This window comes from Erythrolamprus reginae, chromosome 4 (assembly GCF_031021105.1).
Source record: "Erythrolamprus reginae isolate rEryReg1 chromosome 4, rEryReg1.hap1, whole genome shotgun sequence".
Lineage (NCBI taxonomy): Eukaryota > Metazoa > Chordata > Lepidosauria > Squamata > Dipsadidae > Erythrolamprus > Erythrolamprus reginae.
Genome location: NC_091953.1, coordinates 12363239 through 12384331, shown reverse-complemented (window position 1 = coordinate 12384331; position 21093 = coordinate 12363239). Strand labels below are relative to the sequence as shown.

The 21093-nt window shown below is 46.1% G+C and overlaps 1 protein-coding gene across 2 annotated transcripts in view; it reads left to right on the top strand.

Moving 5' to 3' along the window:
* MRE11 (MRE11 homolog, double strand break repair nuclease) overlaps positions 1 to 21093 on the top strand; it is a 45359-nt gene that overhangs the window by 20800 nt on the left and 3466 nt on the right. For both annotated transcript variants that reach the window (XR_011558928.1, XM_070749628.1), the window contains exons 13-19: positions 1898 to 2071; positions 3321 to 3383; positions 5297 to 5504; positions 7588 to 7671; positions 8944 to 9002; positions 15911 to 15975; positions 20546 to 20624. Coding sequence is in view for 1 of the 2 variants with exons in the window: in XM_070749628.1 (XP_070605729.1) it covers positions 1898 to 2071; positions 3321 to 3383; positions 5297 to 5504; positions 7588 to 7671; positions 8944 to 9002; positions 15911 to 15975; positions 20546 to 20624 (732 nt within the window). In the remaining variant the exon portion in view is untranslated. The remainder of the gene's footprint in view (positions 1 to 1897; positions 2072 to 3320; positions 3384 to 5296; positions 5505 to 7587; positions 7672 to 8943; positions 9003 to 15910; positions 15976 to 20545; positions 20625 to 21093) is intronic.

Here is a 21093-nt window from a genome sequence, read left to right as displayed (position 1 = left end):
GGCTTTAAAGGTCATAACCAACACTTTGAATTGTGACCGGAAATTGATGTAGATTTATATTGCCCCAACAATCTGGATCCTCCTTTGACTGACCTCCGAAGGATGGAAGGCTGAGTTAACCTTGAGTCAACCAGGATCGATCTGGCTATGGTCAGAGTTAGCCTGCAAAACTGCACTTTAACCATTGTACCACAAAGGGCTGTTAAAACAAATAAGTTACTAAGTCTTAGGCAGTGATGGGCTGCCGAATTTTTTACTGCCCCACTGTGGGCGTGGCTTATTGTGTGGGTGTGGCTTGATGGCCATGTGACCGGGGATCAATGGCTTGCCAGCCATGTGATCAGATGGGAGTGGCTTGACAATCATGTGACCGGGGGTGACTTAAAGATCATATGACTGGGTGGGAGTCTTACCGACCGAGGTAAGTTTTCAAATAGGTGCTTGGATTCTTTTTCAGTTGATTAAGTCACATTATTTGAATAGCCACAAAAAGGACAAATAATAGACAACATTATTTGTTGAGGAGCACAGTAACATTTTAAGGTTTTGTACTGGACCCACAAGGTTCAGTATGATAACAGATTAGGCAAGTAGCTCAATTTTCTTCGTTATAAAAGTACAGTTCTAGATAATGATTAAAATGATTAAAGCGTTTATGGGCAAAAACATACTATTTAATTATTTAACATAGAAACACAGAAGACTGACGGCAGAAAAAGACCTCATGGTCCATCTAGTTTGCCCTTATACTATTTTCTGTATTTTATCTTAGGATGGATCTATGTTTATCCCAGGCATGTTTAAATTCAGTTACTGTGGATTTATCTACCACGTCTTCTGGAAGTTTGTTCCAAGGATCTACTACTCTTTCAGTAATAGAAACATAGAAACATAGAAGTCTGACGGCAGAAAAAGACCTCATGGTCCATCTAGTCTGCCCTTATACTATTTTCTGTATTTTATCTTAGGATGGATATATGTTTATCCCAGGCATATTTAAATTCAGTTACTGTGGATTTATCTACCACGTCTGCTGGAAGTTTGTTCCAAGGATCTACTACTCTTTCAGTAAAATAATATTTTCTCATGTTGATTTTGATCTTTCCCCCAACTAACTTCAGAAATCACTACCCCTAAATCCTTTTCTTCTGAAGTATTTGCTAACACAGAACTGCCAATCCAATACTCAGATTGAGGATTCCTTTTCCCCAAGTGCATTATTTTACATTTGGAAACATTAAACTGCAGTTTCCATTTCTTTGACCATTTATCTAGTAAAGCTAAATCATTTACCATATTACAGACCCCTCCAGGAATATCAACCCTATTGCACACTTTAGAGTCATCGGCAAATAGGCAAACCTTCCCTACCAAACCTTCCCCACCAAACCTTCCCCTATGTCACTCACAAACATATTAAAAAGAATAGGACCCAGAACAGACCCTTGTGGCACACCGCTTGTAACCTGACTCTGCTCAGAATACTCGCCGTTCACAATAACTCTCTGATGTCTACGCTTCAGCCAGCAGCAAATCCACTGAACTATCCAGGGATTAAGTCCAATCTTCACTAATTTATCTATCAGCTCTTTATGTGGAACCGTAAAATGTGAGTAAAATAATATTTTCTCACGTTGCTTTTTATTTCCTATTTTAAAAGTAATTAAGGATCATACTAAGGTACTAGAGAAGGAAGGACAATAAAAAAAACTATTAAGTATTCAACAAATAGTGCTTAAACTTACTACTTCCACTGCGCTCTCCCCCCTCTGGTGGGGGCAGCAGTCCATTACTGGTCTTAGGTAAAACTAACCATGTGTTCATTTCAACCTTACTTTCTTTCGTCCAATTGTTATATAAAATTAACTCAGACTGGTTGTTCGTTTGTGTCTCCAAGAAAGTGCAGCTTTCTCTTCTGAGCGAAAGGGGCATGGGGGAAGCCGTGCAAGAATTTGTGGACAAGGAAGAAAAAGATGCTATTGAAGAGCTGGTGAAGTTCCAGTTAGAAAAGACCCAGAGATTTCTGAAGGAGCAGCATATCGATGCAGAAGAAGCAAAAATCGACGAGGAGGTTCGTAATGGAATGGTTTAGTCTTCCTAGAGCAGGGGTGGGTTCCTCCTGGTTCGGCCTAGATCGCCTGAACCGTTAAGCGACCTGCTGGTGAAGTGAAGATGGTGTCACGGATTCGGTTCTGTTGGTGCTCGTGCAGGTGCGCCACCACCTTTTCTTCTGAATTTTCGGCAATTTTTTTGGGGTGTTCTGCTGGCTTCTCCTTGTCCTCTACTTGGGAAAAAGCCCTCCCGCCTGCCCCCAGGTTAATACCAGCCTTCATTTCTGTTAGAGCAGTGTTTCCCAACCAGTGTGCCGCGGCACACTAGTGTGCTGCAGGACATGGTCAGGTGTGCCACGAGCCCGGTTAGAGCTTCCCTGACGGTGACGGCAAGTGAGCTTTTGGGGCCCGGTGGGAGAGAGAAAGCAAGGGAGAGAGAAAGAAAGCAAGAAATAGAGAAAGAGAGGAAGAGAGAGAGAAAGAAAGAGAGAAAGAAAGAGAGAGAAAGAAAGCAAGAGAGAAAGAGAAAGAGAGAAGGAAAGCAAGAGAGAGAGAAAGAGAGAGAGAAAGCAAGAGAGAGAAAGAGTGTGTGAGAGAGAAAGCAAGAGAGAGAGAGAGAAAGCAAGAGAGAAAGAGAAAGAAGGAAAGCAAGAGAGAAAGAGAGAGAAAGCAAAGGAGAGAGAGAGAATAAAAGAGATATAGCAAGAGAGACAGAAAGAGAGAAAGAGAGAGAGAAAAAATGCAAGAGAGAGAAAGCAAGAGAGAGAAGGAGGGAGAGAGAAAGAGCAAAAAGAGAGGAAGAAAGAAAGAAAGAGGGATGGAGAGAGAGAGGGAAAGAAAGAGGGAGGGAGAGAGAAATAGGGCGAAAGGGAGGAAGAGAGGGTTTTTTTGTCCAAACTTTTTTAGCCCCCCCCCCCTCGCTCAATGTTCCCCAGGATTTTGTAAATGTGAATAATGTGCCGCGGCTCAAAAAAGGTTGGGAAACACTGTGTTAGAGGATGAGGAGTAAGCTGTACTGCCCCTGCGCAGTGGAAAAATTCTAATTCCTATTCTAATTTCTATTATATTCTATTCTATAGTATACGAAAATATATTCTATTCTATAGTATACGAAAACAAATATTCTATAGTATTCTATACTATTCTTCATTCTAATATTCTATTCCATTCCATTCCATATTCTGTTCTAATCTATTCCATTCCATTCTATACATGTATTCTATATTCTATTCTATTCTTTCCAATTTCTATTCTTTCATTCCCATACAGGTGCAGCGCTTCAGAGAATCGAAAAAAAAGAACACAGTGGAAGAGGACGAGGAAGTTCGTGAGGTAGGCCGAAAAGCTAGAAAGAATCAGATGAGGTTTCTATTAACCTAACGATATATTTCAGACCTCACCTACAAAAAGATATTGACAAAATTGAACGGGTCCAAAGACGGGCTACAAGAATGGTGGAAGGTCTTAAGCATAAAACGTATCAGGAAAGACTTCATGAACTCAATCTGTATAGTCTGGAGGACAGAAGGAAAAGGGGGGACATGATCGAAACATTTAAATATGTCAAAGGGTTAAATAAGGTCCAGGCGGGAGGTGTTTTTAATAGGAAAGTGAACACAAGAACAAGGGGACACAATCTGAAGTTAGTTGGGGGTAAGATCAAAAGCAACATGAGAAAATATTATTTTACTGAAAGAGTAGTAGATCCTTGGAACAAACTTCCAGCAGACGTGGTTAGTAAATCCACAGTAACTGAATTTAAACATGCCTGGGATAAACATATCTCCATCCTAAGATAAAACACAGGAAATAGTATAAGGGCAGACTAGATGGACCATGAGGTCTTTTTCTGCCGTCAGTCTTCTATGTTTCTATGTTTCTCCATGTTTCACTTGTTTAAAGCAGGGGTGTCAAACTCAATCTCCTTGAGGGCCATTTTCCCTGGTAATGGCACTGCGGGCTGGTCCTTTGCTGTTTCCAAGGCAACTCCGTGAGCCACATCTAAGCACTCTGCAGATTGGCCCTGGCCCGTGGGCCTTGAGTTTGATACTCGTGCTCTAAAGAAATGTAGCTAACACACTTATTATTTCAAATCAAGTCCTTTGTTTCAAAACAACAAATGCTGTTTTGCTGCCTTGTTTTCCTCCTTTCAAATTTATTCAACAGTAAACATTATCTTCCAGACCTTTGGTAATTTCCAGTCCATGCATAGACACAAGCTTTGTGCTGCCCCACTTTCTTTCTTTCACACACACACATATAAGCAAGTGTGGTTTAGTGAGGTTATTAATGTTCCCCAACAATTCCCTTCACCAAGATTCAGAACTATTCCAAATAAGTCCATCCACAAGCAGGCCAAAATTAGTCAACAGATTATTTAACAGTAAACATCATCTTCCATCCCTTTGGTAATTTCCAGTGCATGCATGGACACAAGCTTTGTGTTGCCCCACTTTCTTTCTTTCACACACACATATAAGCAACTGTGGTTTAGTGAGGTTATTAATGTTCCCAACAATTCCCTTCACCAAGACTCAGACGTGTTCCAAATAAGTCCAACCACAAGCAAGCCAAAATTAGTCCACTAGACAATGGGCCAATCATAAGCAATGGAAAGTTGCTCAAACAAATAACTCCACCAAACAAACTTAAGTCCAGCAGGCAAAACTTAAACACACACACACACGAGAGCTCACTTGGCAAGAAATATTCAGAGTCTCCAAGGTACAATTCCAAACACAGTGAAGCACGACAATCAAACGAACAGCTAGAAAACCAACACGTCATTCCCAGCAATGCCTCTCTCTACCTGATGTAATAAATTTCAGGGACCTCCAATGTCCCTTCCAACTCTGTGATTGTTATTTGTTATAAATAGCCAGCTTTCTGGTGCAGCCCATCAAGACTGTTGGGGTCCTTTCTTCCCAAGTAATCTGGCTGATCTCCATTGCCCCTGCCTTTTCTCTGCCCTGGGTGCTTTCGGATCAGGTGTAGGTCCTCTTCTTCACTGGCCATCTGCCCCAGCAAGCTTTCCTCAGCTGAAGCCTCCTCCAATTCTCTTTTGGCCCTTTGTTTAGAAGCATGAATCAACTCCGTTCCTGGCATGCCAGGAATGAGCTCATCCTCCCTTGAGCTGACCTCTGAGGAAGTACCTGCAGAGTCATTCAAGGGAGACATCACAGGCTTTCGAATTTGAGTGAAAATTCTCCTTTGTTTCTTTCCCTGGTTGCTTCTCTTTTTCTCAGGCGATCAACAGGGCCAAGGCTAGATCTCAGAACACCGGTCATGCTTCAGCTATGAGTGTTGACCTGATGGATGTGGCCACCTTTGACCAAAGAGAAAATGATGACTCGGATGATTCTTTACCTCCCAGCCGGGGTAGACAAAGAGGTCGGGCAAGAGGCAGAGGACAGAATGTCTCAACCAGGGGAGCATCTCGGCGAGGAAGAAGAGGCTAGTTTCTGTCCATCTTGTTGCAGTTTCTATAAAGCTACTGTGGTTGATTGTTGACTCTAAGCTAGCGGTTCTCAACCTTTCTAATGCCGCGACCCCTTAATACAGTTCGTCATGCTGTGGTGACTCCCAACCATAGGTCTAGTGCCAATTCTCCCAAAAGAGCTTTAAGCTGATTGGCAGGAAGGTCAGAGGGACACCTCCCTTGTAAATGTCGGATTGGTCGGATTGTAAAAACATGTTCCAAGGCGCCAGAATAGAAGCTTTAGTTCCTAACACCATGGGAAATTTGTCCTTTCCCATGGTCTTAGACAACCCTTGTGAAACGGTTGTTCAACCCCGAAAGGGGTCCCGACCCCCAGTTTGAGAACCACTGCTCTAAGCCAAGGCAGGGGTGGGATTCAACAAGTTCAGACCGATTCTGGAGAACCAGATGTTAATTTTATATCTGGTCCGCCAAACCAGTAGTGCAAGGACTGGCTGATTCCGACCACCCTACCCCTTCCAGGAATTTCCACGCAGCCCTTTTTGGATGCCAGGTAAGTGCAGAGCCTGTGTGTGAGGTTCTAGGAGAACGAAAAACAGGCCTACCGGAAGTCCTCCAGAGGCCAAGGGAGGCTGTTTTCGCCTTCCCGGAGGCTCAAGCAAAGCCTACAGAACCTGGGAAGGTGAAAAACAGGCCTAGCGGAAGTCCTCCAGAGGCCAGGGGAGGCTGTTTTCGCCCTCCCGGAGACTCGAGCAAAGCCTACAGAACCTGGGAAGGTGAAAAACAGGCCTAGCGGAAGTCCTCCAGAGGCCAGGGGAGGCTGTTTTCGCCCTCCCGGAGGCTCAAGCAAAGCCTATAGAACCTGGGAAGGTGAAAAACAGGCCTACCGGAAGTCCGGAAACAGGCCCATTTACGGCCTCTGGAGAGCCTCCGAAGCCCAGGGGAAGCTGTTTTCGCCCTTCTGGAGGCTCAAGAAAAACCTATGAAGCCTGGAGATGATGAAACACACACACACACCGTGATACAGGAAGCTGAGTAGATCGTGCCCAACCAGCAACTGGGCAGAGAACCACTTACTAACATTTTTCAATACCATCCCTGCTTACAGGTAGTCCTCAACTTGACAACAGTTCATTTAGCAACCATTGGAAGCTATAATGGCGCTGGAAAAAAGTGACTTATGACCATTTATCACACTTATGACCATTGCAGCATCCCTAGGGTTACGTGATCAAAATTCAGATGCTTGGCAGCCAATGCAGATTTACCTCCGTTGCAGTGTCCCACGGTCATGTCATCACTTTTTGCAACCACCTTACAGACAAATTAGGGTTATATTGTATTTTATGCTGTTTTATTGTGCTTACTGTTCTTATTTTATATTGTTGGTATTTATTTTTAGTACTTTCAGCCACCCAGAGTCCAGCTTGAAATTGGGTGGCAGATAAATCCCATAAATAAATAAATAAACAAACAAATTCAACTTTTTTGTCAATTTCATGCAATTTAGGGTGCTTTATTCTCAAAATTAAAAGTTTATTTTCATAAAACGAAAGTACAGTGTTCCCTCGAATTTTCGCGGGGGATGCGTTCTGAGGCCGCCCGCGAAAGTCGAATTTCCACGAAGTAGAGATGCGGAAGTGAATGCACTATTTTTGGCTATAAACAGTGTCACAAGCCTTCCCTTAACACTTTAAATCCCTAAATTACCATTTCCCATTCCCTTAGCACCCATTTAGATTATTACTCACCATGTTTATTTATTAAAGTTTATTTTAAAAAAAAATTATTAAAGGCGGATGAAAGTTTGGCGATGACGTATGACGTCATCGGGCCGGGAAAAACCGTGGTATAGGGAAAAAACCCGCAAAGTATTTTTTAATTAATATTTTTGAAAAACCGTGGTATAGACGTTTCGCGAAGTTCGAACCCGCGAAAATCGAGGGAACACTGTAGTAGTTTTGGAGCCCAACAATATTGTCCAACCAGACATTGCAGTCTGCCCAGGCCAGTTTTGGGAACGCCATCTGAAAGGCTTAGTAATTGGTGAAGAAGTGAGAAAATGTTTACGTTTACTCTCTGATGTATTATTTACAGGAAGTGCTGGCTTTGATCAGTCTGGCAGTAGCAGAACATATAAGCCTGCGACGACTCCTACAAAGAATATGTCGATTTTGGATGGTAGGTTTATTTTATGAGTTTTTATTTTACCTGTCCGGTGGCTTACTTGGTTCATACTACAGGCTAGTTCACATAGCACAGTAGATAAATATTAAATTTGTATACTGTATTTCTCAGAGTATATAAGACGCAACTTGTCCCCCCATAAAAGAGGCTGAAAATTTGGGTGCATCTTATACTCTGAATGTAGCTTTTAATAATTAAAAAGGAGCTTTTTTCCAGCCCTAATGAGGTGCTAACGATCTTCCTGGCTCTTCCCGGATTGCAGGCTTGGGTTTTTTTGGTACTCCCTCCGAAAAAGGTTTTTTCAGCCTAACAAGCTGCTAATGATCTTCCCAGCTTGCAGGATTTTTTCATTCCTACTCTGAAGAAGTTTTTTTTTCCAGACCTAAGTCTTTGCAGGCTTGTTTGCATTGCTACTCCCTTCAAATAATTTTTTTTCAGCCCTAGCCAGGGTATAAAATAATGTGCTGAAGCTAAACAGACTAAGGACGCTAGCCAGATGAATACCTGGTAGGTAGATTCCCCCCCCCCCATATTTTCCTCCCCCCAAAGTAAGGTGCATCTTATACTCTGAAAACTACAGTAGAGCCGCCTTCTACCGCATGAATCCCAGCGGCCGATAAGGTCTCACAGAGTTGGCCTTCTCCGGGTCCCGTCGGCCAAACAATGTCGTTTGGCGGCCCCAGGGGAAGAGCCTTCTCTGTGGCGGCACCAGCCCTCTGGAATCAACTCCCCCCGGAGATTAGAACAGCCCCCACCCTCCTTGTCTTTTGCAAGTTACTCAAGACCCACCTATATCGCCAGGCATGGGGGAATTAAGACATCTCCCCCAGGCTTTTTATATTTTATGTTTGGTATGTACCGGTATGTGTTGTATGGTTTTTAAATTGTTGGGGTTTTTTAATGTAATTTTATTATTAGATTTGTTCCATTGTTATACTGTTTTTACTGTTGTTGTGAGCTGCCCCAAGTCTTCGGAGAGGGGCAGCATACAAATCTAATAAATTGAATTGAATTGAATTGGTAGATCAACCCAAGAGATTTTGATATATTCGGTAAATTGTTCTTAAACGAAACACGACTAAGCACAGTAAGCAGACCAACCCTTTTCGTTTATGCATCTCTTTAAATTGGATACAAATGTCTGTACTAGCATAGATCTTGTAGAATTTTTTTTAACTCTCTTGTGCTTTGTGCTAGCAGTAGTTTATTTCAAAGTCTCACCAATTCATCATAACTGCTATACATTGTTACTTTGATGTTTTCTAGCTTTTAAGATATCCAGACAGCAGCCCTCCCGAAACATGTCTGCCAAGAATTATTCGGAGGTTGGTAATTATTTCATGATAAAATCCAGCAATTCCCCCTTTTCTATGGGTGTCAAGCAGCCTTTTCTCCAATGCACTTGCAAGGAGAGTCCAGGATGGGTAGTTCTCAATCTGATTGGTCGGGACTGAGTTTAATTTTAATATTAGGCAGGCACCGCCCCCTTAGCCCTCCAGTCTAAAAACTCAGTCGCAGTAAAGGGACTTAGAGTTAGTTTTCTCTTCAATAAATGTATATTTATTGTGTTTTTTTCTATGTATTAATTCTTTTATGTCTTTTTCTTCTTGCAGGTGCAGTTGGGGGGAAGTTTTCCTCATGCAGCCCTGGATTTAAAACCTCCAGTGGGTTTCATCCAGGGGCTTGCAGCTCCTCCATTGCAAGCCGATTTTTTTGGAGTGAGCACCCGGGGAGACTACCTCCGAGGTAGACCCCGGAGGAGAGGAAGAGGTTGACGCCTCGGGAGGGTCCGCCCCGCCCGTTGCGAAGATACCTGGGATCGCTGAAGTGCCTAGGGAGGCTCTGCAGCAGGGGAGTGGCACCGCGCCCCCCCCCCCCCGCCCCCTCGACATCAGCAGAGGACTGGACTGGATGCCGATTGTGCAGATAAATACCGGCGGCAGGGGAAGTATCGGCTGAAGCCGTTTTCCCCCAGGCGTTCAGGAAGAGGCGAGGGACGAGCGGGTCAGGGAAGTTTCCCGCCCGCCTCCTTGATAGCATCGCGCCGGCCATCTTGAGAGCCCGAAATTGAACGGGCAGGCCTGTTCGCGCTCGGCGAGCGTCTCTGGTTGCCAGGACAACGATCCGGCGGCCATGTTTAATGACGCTATTTTCGCCGGAACGCCTTAATCAATCTTCGGTTGGCGCCAAGTGTCTCCTCTTCCCGGGGCACGCAGGCGCAGTCCTCAACCGAGCAGTTACAATTGGCGGTCTTTATTGCTAGCGTTTGCGAAGCACTCGATACCGATCAGCGATCTCTGTGAGTAAATTGAGGAAGCGCTTTTAATACTTATGGCTGACCAGTCAATTCCGGCCGGGGAGGAGGCCAGCGTCACCAGGCCTACTACCCCCAAAATAAAGCCTCAGAAGCAGAAATCCTCGCAGGGGGCAGCTCTTAGAGAGGCTGAGAAGCGCATTAAAGCGCTAGAGAAGCAGCTGGAATCTTCTCAGAGGGCTGGGGGTCCACCACCTATGTCTGTTCAACCCCTCATTGCCATCCCTCCGCCGGTCTCCCCCTTATTTGCTCCAGGGGTTGTAGGCTCGGCATCGGAGAGGGATTGGTCACCGGAGAGGCCCTTCCAACCCTCTACCTCTTCTAGGCCCGAGACATCCACATTTGCGAGACAAGCAGCGTGGCCTACCACCTTCTCTGTTCCACAGCCAGTCCTTCCTCAATGTGGTCAGGCACAAACAGCCACTTTCACCCCTACGGCTGCTGGATTGCGCACGGCACAGGATGCCTGGCAGAGTATGCCCCAGGCCTTACAGGACCTTGTTGTCAGTGCCTATACTCAGGGTCAAGCAAGTGTGGTTCAGCAACAGCCACCACCTGCGGGCCCTATTCCTTCGAGATTCAGGGACCCCTGGCTTGCCCCAGTTTCTCCTTCCGGCTTGGAGTCCAGGGATGAGGATGAATTTTCCAGGGATGACTTCAGCGAGGCGGAGGACGAGCTCTCCGGCGATGACCAGCCACCGGAGCTTCCTGCGTTACCGGGCCTTTTCAAATCCGCCCTCTTCAAGGTCCTGTTGAACAAGGCCAAGATGACCATAGACCAGGCGGGCGAAGGAGGTCAAGGTGTTCCTTCGGCACCAGGTCAACCTTCAGGGGGCCTCTTCGTGTTCCCGAAGCAGGAGACTGTTAACGTACCTTCTTCTCATTTATTTCTGGAGACTGTGCAACGGCCATGGGAGAGCCCTGCGACGGGGCAGGGCCCGTCTAACCTGGACAGACGCTTTTACACCTTTGACCAGGCTATGGAGGACCTTCTGGAGTTGCCTACGGTGGACAAGCCGGTCACCAGCCTGGTCTCCAATGCCCTCGTCCCTTCGGAATCTCAGGAGGGGTTAAGGGCCGAGGACAAAAGGGCGGACAATGTGGTTCGCAGGACACATCAAATGGCGTCTTGGGCCGTAAGGGCGGCCTCGGCAGCCTCTTTCTTTAATCGGGCTACGCTCCTCTGGATTAAAGACATCCAGTCCAGAGTCGATCCGCAGGATGCGAGAATGCGCCAGGACCTGAACAAACTGTTAGCGGCCACTGAATTTTCCGCGGACGCAACAGTCAATGCCGCTAAGTTCGCCTCTAGAGCAATGGCCTCGTCGGTCGCCTCCCGCAGACTCATCTGGTTGCGGAATTGGCAGGCCGACGTGAAGTCTAAGTGGGCCCTTGCTTCTTCACCGTTCAAGGGCAAGAAGCTCTTCGGAGACATCTTGGACGATGTATTGGTGGAGGACAGGGACAAGAAAAAGGTGATGCCCAACTCGACCAAGAAGCAGGGAAGGCGATTTACCCCCTACAACCGGAGACAGCCCTTTTGGAACGACTCCACCTCGACCAACAACCAGGGGTCGAGGTCCTACTTTACTGGATCCTTTGGTCAGGGCTCCTTTCGTTCCGACAGGACCCAACAATTTGACCGCACTAGAGCTTTCCAGGGCCGACGCCCCTTCAGAAGTTCCGGCAGGGGGTACAGAAAGACTAAGTGACTTTCCTGCGGACACTCCTCTGGGCGGCAGGCTAATCCACTTCTCGGACGTCTGGTCAAACACCTCATCGGACCCCTGGGCGACTGCCACGGTTTCTCAGGGCCTAAAAATCGAGTTTCTATGCCCTCCACCTTGCCGCTATCTGCCTTGTCGTGCCCCCTTGGACATTCCCAAAAAGAGGCTCCTATACCAAGAGGTAGCTCACCTGCGGGAGATAGGAGCCATCGAGGAAGTCCCTTTGCCTCAACAGGGTACGGGATTCTACTCAGCTATTTTCTCGGTTCCAAAGTCGTCAGGGGGGGCGCGGCTCATTCTGAACCTTCGAGGACTAAATCGCTACGTAAAATACAGGAGGTTCAGAATGCACTCTCTACGCTCCATTCTGGCTGCCATCAGACAAGGGGACTACATGACATCCATAGACCTAAAGGAGGCTTACCTCCATGTCCCCATTTTTCCGCCTCACCGTCAATATCTGCGCTTCAGTCTAGATGGGGCCCATTTTCAGTACAGGGCCATGCCTTTCGGGCTTTCATCGGCCCCAAGATCATTCACAAAGCTGCTAGATGTCCTAACAGCTGGTCTCAGACAGCGTTCGGTGCGCCTACTCGCCTATCTGGACGACATCGTGATTCTGTCCAGAACAAAGGACCTGGCGTTGCAGGACTTACACTTAACAATTCAGTCGCTACAGGATCATGGCTTTTCGATCAACTTCGAAAAAAGCCACTTGAACCCCACGACTCGGCTGGCTCACCTGGGAACCAATATAGATTCCAGGAAGGGCCTGGTCTTCCTGTCCCAGGAGAGGCAATCTACCATCAGGGAAATGATTCGAGGCCTGGCGTCACAGCAATGCCCTCAACTCTCCTTCCTCTCCAAGCTTCTCGGGACACTGGTGTCATGTATCGACATCGTTCCATGGGCCAGGTACCACCTACGCCCCCTCCAGTGGTTCCTTTTACCGTTCCAGAGAAGGAAGATCAGTCACTCCCACCTACAGGTGCATCTCGACTCCGGGGTTCGACGGTCCTTACAGTGGTGGGTATCCCCAGCCCTAGCAAAGGGTTCCCTCTTTCTGGAACGATACCCTCTTACGGTGACAACAGACGCCAGTCTGACGGGCTGGGGTGCCCATCTTTCATCGAATTTGGCCCAGGGCCTCTGGGATTCATCGGACCTGAGAAAAGTCAACATCAATTTCCTGGAATTGAAGGCAGTTTCCCTAGCTCTCCTGAGTTTCGCAGACCTGATAAAGGGTCAGCATGTCCTAGTCCGAACCGACAACGTCTCTACCCGGTCTCACATCAACAGACAGGGGGGGACTCGGTCTCGACGACTGATGAGGGAATCGGAGACCCTGCTCAGCTGGGCGGAGGCCAATCTAGCTTCCCTGTCCGCGGAACACATTTCAGGGGTGGAGAACGTGTGCGCGGACTGGCTGAGCCGGGAGACCTTGGACCCAGGGGAGTGGCGGCTGGACCACACAATTTTTCTGGACATTGTACACAGGTTTGGGAAGCCAATCTTAGACCTGTTCGCTTCTCACAACAACTCTCAACTTCCACGCTTCTTCTCCCGCTTCCTGACACCGGGTGCGGAGGAGGTAGACGCCCTTCGGCTACAGTGGCCACCAGGACTTCTGTACGCATTTCCGCCGACCTCCATCCTTCCCAGGGTAATCCGGAAGATTCTGGAGCAACGGGCGGAGGTGCTGCTGCTGGCGCCCTACTGGCCGCGCCGCAATTGGTTTGCGGACTTGATGCAACTGTCAGTGTCTCCCCCCTGGAGGATTCCGGATCGCAGGATATCTCTCTCTCAGGGCTCGATCTCCCACCCAGAGCCTCAATGGTGGCAGCTGACCGTGTGGAGATTGAGCGGCAACACCTAGAACGTCATAACTTACCAGATTCAGTTATCAATACAATTCAGGCTGCTCGCAGACCTTCGACAAGACGAATCTACCAGACAACCTGGGCTTCCTTTTCCAGGTTCTGTGAGGAGCGGGAGGTGGACCCACAAAAAGCTTCCCCTCCCTTGGTCTTAAGTTTTCTTCAATCGGGCCTAGAAAAAGGACTAGCGCCCAACACCTTACGTCGTCATGTGGCCGCCTTATCCACAATCATAGGCGGTGATGGTTACAGGTCCCTCGCCAGACACCCTTGGATTAGGGACTTCTTGAAAGGGGCCGCCAACATCAGGCCACCACCAATTCATCGCTTCCCGTCCTGGGACTTGTCGTTGGTGCTTCATGCCTTAACGGGTCCTCCATTTGAACCGTTTCGCCATATATCGCTCCGTTTGTTAACACTCAAGACTGCCTTCTTGGTGGCGATCACATCTGCCAGGAGGGTCTCTGAAATTGCAGCTTTCTCTACTAGGGAGGACCTTTGTAGATTTCATCCTGATAGAGTTGTATTAAGACTGGACCCAGCCTTTCTCCCTAAGATCAACTCTACCTTTCACAGGGCACAGGAGATTGTGTTACCAGACTTCTGTAGCCATGGGACTCATCCTTCGGAACTGCGGTGGCATAAGCTCGATGTGAGACGAGCTTTGAAGATTTATATCCGCAGGACTCAGGGATTCAGGATTTCGGAGGCCTTATTCATCTCCTTTGCAACTAGGTCTTTGGGCACTAAGGTCTCTTCTAGGACGATAAGCCGTTGGTTGTGTGATTGCATCAGGGAGGCTTACAGATCTAAAGGATCACCTGTTCCACAGGGACTTACCGGACATTCCACACGCAGTACGGCTACTACAGCGGCCTGGAGGACCCAGGCCTCTCTAGAAGACATTTGTAGGGCGGCCACTTGGGCGGCTCCGTCTTCATTTATCAGACACTATCGAATTGACTCCTTTGCTTCTGCGGAAGCAGCTTTTGGGAGGAGGGTGTTACAGCGGGTGGTTTCCTTCTCAGAGCCCCCGGTCCGTCCTTCTCCCTCCCTTAGTTAATATCTTGGATATATCCCATCCTGGACTCTCCTTGCAAGTGCATTGGAGAAGGACCGTTGAAACTTACCTGAACGGTCTTCTCGATGCACTGCAAGGAGAGTCCAGACCCGCCCGAATCCGGGACCGGGGTCCTTATTGGAAGGTGGTGGGGTTTGTTTGTTTGGATGTTTTGATTACCTGAGGGTTTAATAAAAGTTTGTTAGCTTTACTGCTCCTTCGTTTCCTTTAGACTGGAGGGCTAAGGGGGCGGTGCCTGCCTAATATTAAAATTAAACTCAGTCCCGACCAATCAGATTGAGAACTACCCATCCTGGACTCTCCTTGCAGTGCATCGAGAAGACCGTTCAGGTAAGTTTCAACGGTCCTTCCAGGCAGGCTGGGGAATACAGTGTTCCCTCAATTTTCGCGGGTTCGAACTTCGCGAATAGCCTATACCACGGTTTTTCAAAAAATATTAATTAAAAAATACTTCGTGGTTTTTTCCCTATACCACATTTCCCCCCACCCAATGATGTCATATGTCATCGCCAAACTAATAATTTTTGCAAATAAATAACAAAAAAAATAATTATTGTTAATAAATAATTATGTTTATAAATATAAGGATCACTAAGTGTCTTATTCAATGGTGAGTACCAGTAATAATGGTGAGTAAATGATTGTTAAGGGAATGGGAAATAGTAATTTAGGGGTTTAAAGTGTTAAGGGATGGGTTATGATACTGTACATAGCCAAAAATGGTGTATTTACTTCCGCATCTCTACTTCGCGGAAATTCGATTTTCGCGGGCGGTCTCGGAACGCATCCCCCGCGGAAATCGAGGGAACACTGTACTGCAATTTGCCATATCGGTGCATCTGAAGGGCATTACATTGAGCAAAGATGATTTGCTATGTAGCAGACAGGGACAATGTTCTGCAAAGCCTTTGTGACATTTGTTTAGTCCCTTTTGCTCAGCTTCCCCTTTCCCTGGAAAGGTCTGGGGCTGCTGAGGTCCCTGAGATATCAATTCATTTTACTGAAGGCACACTCTTTGGTTGTGGCCCCTCCAGCAGCTAAATTAGAGGAGGTGGTGGTGGTGTGGGAGTCAAGGTCAGCATCAAGGGAGCCCGAGGGAGAAGAGGGAGTGGAGCTAGCTTAATGCGTGTCCCGCTCAGCAACAGGAATTTTGAATTTGGCTGTGGTCATAAGTTGAGGATTTAGCTGTATTAAAAAGTGCTGCTTTCCAGGGCTTTGCTCTCGTCTCTTCCAGGTGATTGAAGATGATGATGATTCTGATATGGAGGTGTCTTTCAGCAGCTCCTCTACAAATCAAAGGTGAGTAGAACCGTTTCCCTTTGACCTGTAGTTCATTGTTTGTAAGAGGCCTGCCCAGGCCTTTATTATTATTATTATTATTGTTATTATTATGTCCGTACAACACAGCAAACGAGATCACTATGCTGGATTTCGTATTTCATCACCAGTCAGGCGCTTCCCAAGCACCTAGGACTGTGTGATGTAGCGGCGAATTATGTTTGCCGATCCCAGTAAAGCGGCCTTTTGCAATTGACAGATGGAGATTTTGTCAATTCCGATGGTTTTCAAATGTCCGCTGAGATCCTTTGGCACTGGGCCCAGCGTGCCAAGTACCACTGGGACCACTTTCAGTGGCTTATGCCAGAGTCGTTGCAGCTCGATTTTTAGATCTTCGTATTTCACTAATTTCTCTAGCTGCTTCTCCTCAATTCTGCTGTCCCCTGGGATTGCGATGTCGATGATCCATACTTTCTTTTTCTCCACAATCAGGATGTCTGGTGTGTTATGCTTCAGAATTCGGTCAGTCGGAAGTCGGAAGTCCCACAGTAGTTTTGCTTGCTCATTTTCGACCACTTTTTCGGGCTTATGATCCCACCAGTTCTTTGCCACTGGTAAATGGTAGTTCCTGCACAAGTTCCAGTGGATCATCTGTGTCACAGCATCATGTCTTTGCTTGTAGTCAGTCTGTGCGATCTTTTTGCAGCAGCTTAGTATGTGATCGATTGTTTCATCAGTTTCTTTACAGAATAATAATAATAATAATAATTATTATTATTATTTTATTATTATTATTATTATTTATTAGATGTGTATGCCGCCCCTCTCCGAAGACTCAAAGCGGCTCAAAACAACAAAACAGTACAAATCCAACAATTAAAACAATTTAAAACCCTTAATATAAAAAGCAATCATACATCTCATACAAACCATACATGAAGCGGAAACGGCCCAGGGGAATCAATTTCCCCATGCCTGACAACAGAGGTGGGTTTTAAGGAGTTTGTGAAAGGCAAGGAGGATGGTGGCAGTCCTAATCTCCGGGGGGGAGTTGATTCCAGAGGGTCGGGGCCGCCACAGAGAAGGCTCTTCCCCTGTGTCCCGCCAGACGACATTGTTTAGAGAAGCATGGGGTGAAATGGTTCTTTCCCACAAATTTAAGTCACCCTAGTGCAGTGGTGGTGAACCTATGGCACAGGTGGCGCGCGGAGACATATTGGTTGGCACCACGAGCTGTTGGTCTACCTCAGCTCCAACATGCATGTGTGTGCTGGTCAGCATTTTTGGCTCATGCAGAGGCTCTGGGAGGGCGTTTTTGGCTTCCAAAGAGCCTCCAGGGGGATGGAGGAGGGTGTTTTTACCCTCCCCTGACTCTAGGGAAGCCTTTGGAGCTTGGGGAGGGAGAAACATGAGTCTGCTGAACCCACAGAAGTTGGGAAACAAGCCATTTCCAGCCTCTGGGAAGCAGGGCAGGGAAAGCTATTTTCGCCCTCCTCAGGCATTGAATTATGGGTGTGAACACTTGCGAATGCGGGGGAAAAGGTTTTATTATTATTATTATTATTATTATTATTATTATTTATTAGATTTGTATGCCGCCCCTCTCCGAACACTCGGGGCGGCTCACAACAATAATAAACAACAGTGTAACATTAAAACAAATCTAATAATAAAAAGATATATAAAAACCCCAAGATTAAAATCATACAACACATACATACCAAACATAAAATATAAAAGCCTGGGGGAGGTGTCTCAGTTTCCCCCATGCCTAGCGATATAGGTGGGTCTTGAGTAATTTGCGAAAGACAGGGAGGGTGGGGGCAATTCTAATCTCCGGGGGGGGGAGTTGATTCCAGAGGGCCGGGGCCGCCACAGAGAAGGCTTTTCCCCTGGGGCCCGCCAAACGACATTGTTTGGTTGACGGGACCCGGAGAAGGCCAACTCTGTGGGACCTTATCAGTCGCTGGGATTCGTGCGGAAGAAGGCGGTTCCGGAGGTATTCTGGTCCAATGCCATGTAGGGCTTCAAAGGTCATTACCAACACTTTGAATTGTGACCGGAAACTGATCGGCAGCCAGTGCAGGCCACGGAGTGTTGTAGAAACGTGGGCGAATCTGGGAAGCCCCACGATGGCTCTTGCGGTCGCATTCTGCACGATCTGGAGTTTCTGAACACTTTTCAAAGGTAGCCCCATGTAGAGAGCGTTGCAGTAATCGACTTCGAGGTGATGAGGGCATGAGCGACTGTGAGCAATGATCCCCTGTCTAAGTAGGGCCGTCATTCCCCTGGGGGGGATGCTTTTTTTTTTTGAGTGGAAGCATGTCATGTCCACGGATGTTTGTGGGCGTGTGTACAGACCACATTGTGACCCTAGCACAAGCTGCTTTGATAACGTCTCTTAGGTTTCAAAAATAATCTCTCCTCTCTTTAGTGTGAGTTCTGATTCAAAAACACAGTCCAAAACTCTCGAAGTAAAAGTTATTTTAAATGATAGAAAGGGACAAGGGGAATAGAATTAAAAACGACTATTATTAATTTGGAAAGTACTACTGTTATTATTAATATCGCTCTCCTAAATGCGAGCTGTTAGAACTTTGATAGACTACATAACGACATGCAAAACTGCATAAGATCAATAAGGACTTTTGTGAATGATTTTGAAGCAATGAGAGAAAAAAGATGTTTCTCTCTTTTTTAATATGTAAAGAACCCAACATGTAGTATAGCAAGAGGTTATATAGCTATATAAAAGTACCCTGTTTCCCCGAAAATAAGTCACCCCCGAAAGTAAGACATGGGAGAGGTTTCGTAGAATTGCCTAATATAAGGCATCCCCTGAAAGTAAGACGTAGGAGAGGTTTCATTTCGCAGTATTCCCGAACAGAACATATATAACACTGCTGTCCATAAATTGCATCACAAAACACTGCATCAATCAGATTTAAAACACATCCAATAAGCATCCAACATGCAGCTGTGTGTTTGGATGCGTTTTTGCTGCAGCAGGATACAGGATACAATTCATTGGGAAAAAATAAGACATCCCCTGAAAATACGACGTAGCACATCTTTGGGAGCAAAAATTAATATAAGACGCTGTCTTATTTTTGGGGAAACACGGTATATATACATGCTGGTGACTTCTTTCTCTTTTGTTTTTAGTTTTCTTTCTTTGCTATGGTTTTACAGGGGTTTTTTTTGTATGTTTCCTTAATGTATTGTTTTGTTTTTGTATATGTTTTTTAAGCTTCTAAATAAAAATATTATTTTTTTAAAAAGTTATTTAAAGCAGGGGTCTCCAACGTTGGCTACTTTAAGCCTAGAGGACTTCAACATCCAGAATTCTAGAAGATGATGTCCTCCAGGCTTAAATTTGCTAACATTGGAGAACCATATTCATTTTACATTGTTACCATTTGATTTTGATACAAAAATACAATTGATCTGGTTTCAGAATGCATTGAGAATCATGCCTAAATCTATGGCTCTGCTTCTTGTGAGCCATTGCTGAAAAGTTTCTGCCCTGCGTTTAATACAATTTTATTTATTTATTTTATTGATTGATTGATTGATTGATTGATTGATTGGATTTGTATGCCGCCCCTCTCCGTAGACTCGGGGTGGCTAACAACAGTAATAAAAAACAGCATGTAAATCCAATACTGAAACAACTAAAAATCCCTTATTGTAAAACCAAACAAACATACCATGCATAAATTGTAAAGGCCGAGGGGGAAAGAATATCTCAGTTCCCCCATGTCTGACGGCAGAGGTGGGTTTTAAGGAGCTTACGAAAGGCGAAGAGGGTGGGGGCAATTCTAATCTCCGGGGGGAGTTGATTCCAGAGGGCTGGGGCCGCCACAGAGAAGGCTCTTCCCCTGGGCCCCGCCAAACGACATTGTTTTGTTGATGGGACCCGGAGAAGGCCCACTCTGTGGGACCTAACTGGTCGCTGGGATTCGTGCAGCAGAAGGCGGTCCCTGAGATAATCTGGTCCGGTGCCATGAAGGGCTTTATAGGTCATAACCAACACTTTGAATTGTGACCGGAAACTGATCGGCAATCAATGCAGACTATGGAGTGTTGGTGTTACATGGGCATTTTTGGGAAAGCCCATGATTGCTCTCGCAGCTGCATTCTGCACAATCTGAAGTTTCCGAACACTCTTCAAAGGTAGCCCCATGTAGAGAGCATTACAGTAGTCGAGCCTCGAGGTGATGAGGGCATGAGTGACTGTGAGCAGTGACTCCCGGTCCAAATAGGGCCGCAACTGGTGCACCAAGCAAACCTGGGCAAACGCCCCCGAAAGATGTTTCTTTAATGTGAGCTGTGGATCGAGGAATTGTAATTCCTCTTTCACTGTAGAATGCAGCACAAACCCATAACGCATTATAAATTGGAATTCCTACTTCTTTGGGTCACAGCAGTATTTCTGATAATGTGGCCCTGATTTGTGGGGAGTTCAGAGAAAAGAGCCAACGTTTGAAAACTGGGCTAGAAACAGTTCAGAAACCTGTACAATTAATAGCTGAATTCTAGTATCATGATTTCACTAAGAGTGATAATGTCTCCTTCTTATAATACTTAGATTATCAACCACATCAACGCAAAACCAGAGGAGCTCTCAGAGCCAAGCATCAAAAGGTGTTGCCTTTGAATCAGATGAGGTATAAAATCTTCCTTCTATCATGCTTCCTTTTATCATCCACTGTGCTTCATTAAGTCCAGGGTCAACACAGCCAACTACCGGGAGATTTTGGAGCACTTCATGCTTCCTTCTGCAGATGAGCTTTATGGGGATGGTGACTTAAATTTTCCAGCAGGACTCGGCACTTGCCAAAAAGCACCAAAACCTTGTTCAATGATTGTAGGATTACTGTGCTTGATTGGCCAGCAAATTCGCCTGACCTGAACCCCATAGAGAATCTATTGGGCATTGCCAAGAGAAAGATGAGAGACATGAGACCGAACAATGTTGAAGAGCTGAAGGCCACTATTGAAGTATCCTGGTCTTCCATAACACCTTAGCAGTGCTATAGGCTGATAGCTTCCATGCCACACCGCAGAGGCAGTAATTGCTGCAAAAGGGGCCCAAGCCAAGTACATATGCATGCTTATACTTTTCATAGGTCCGAT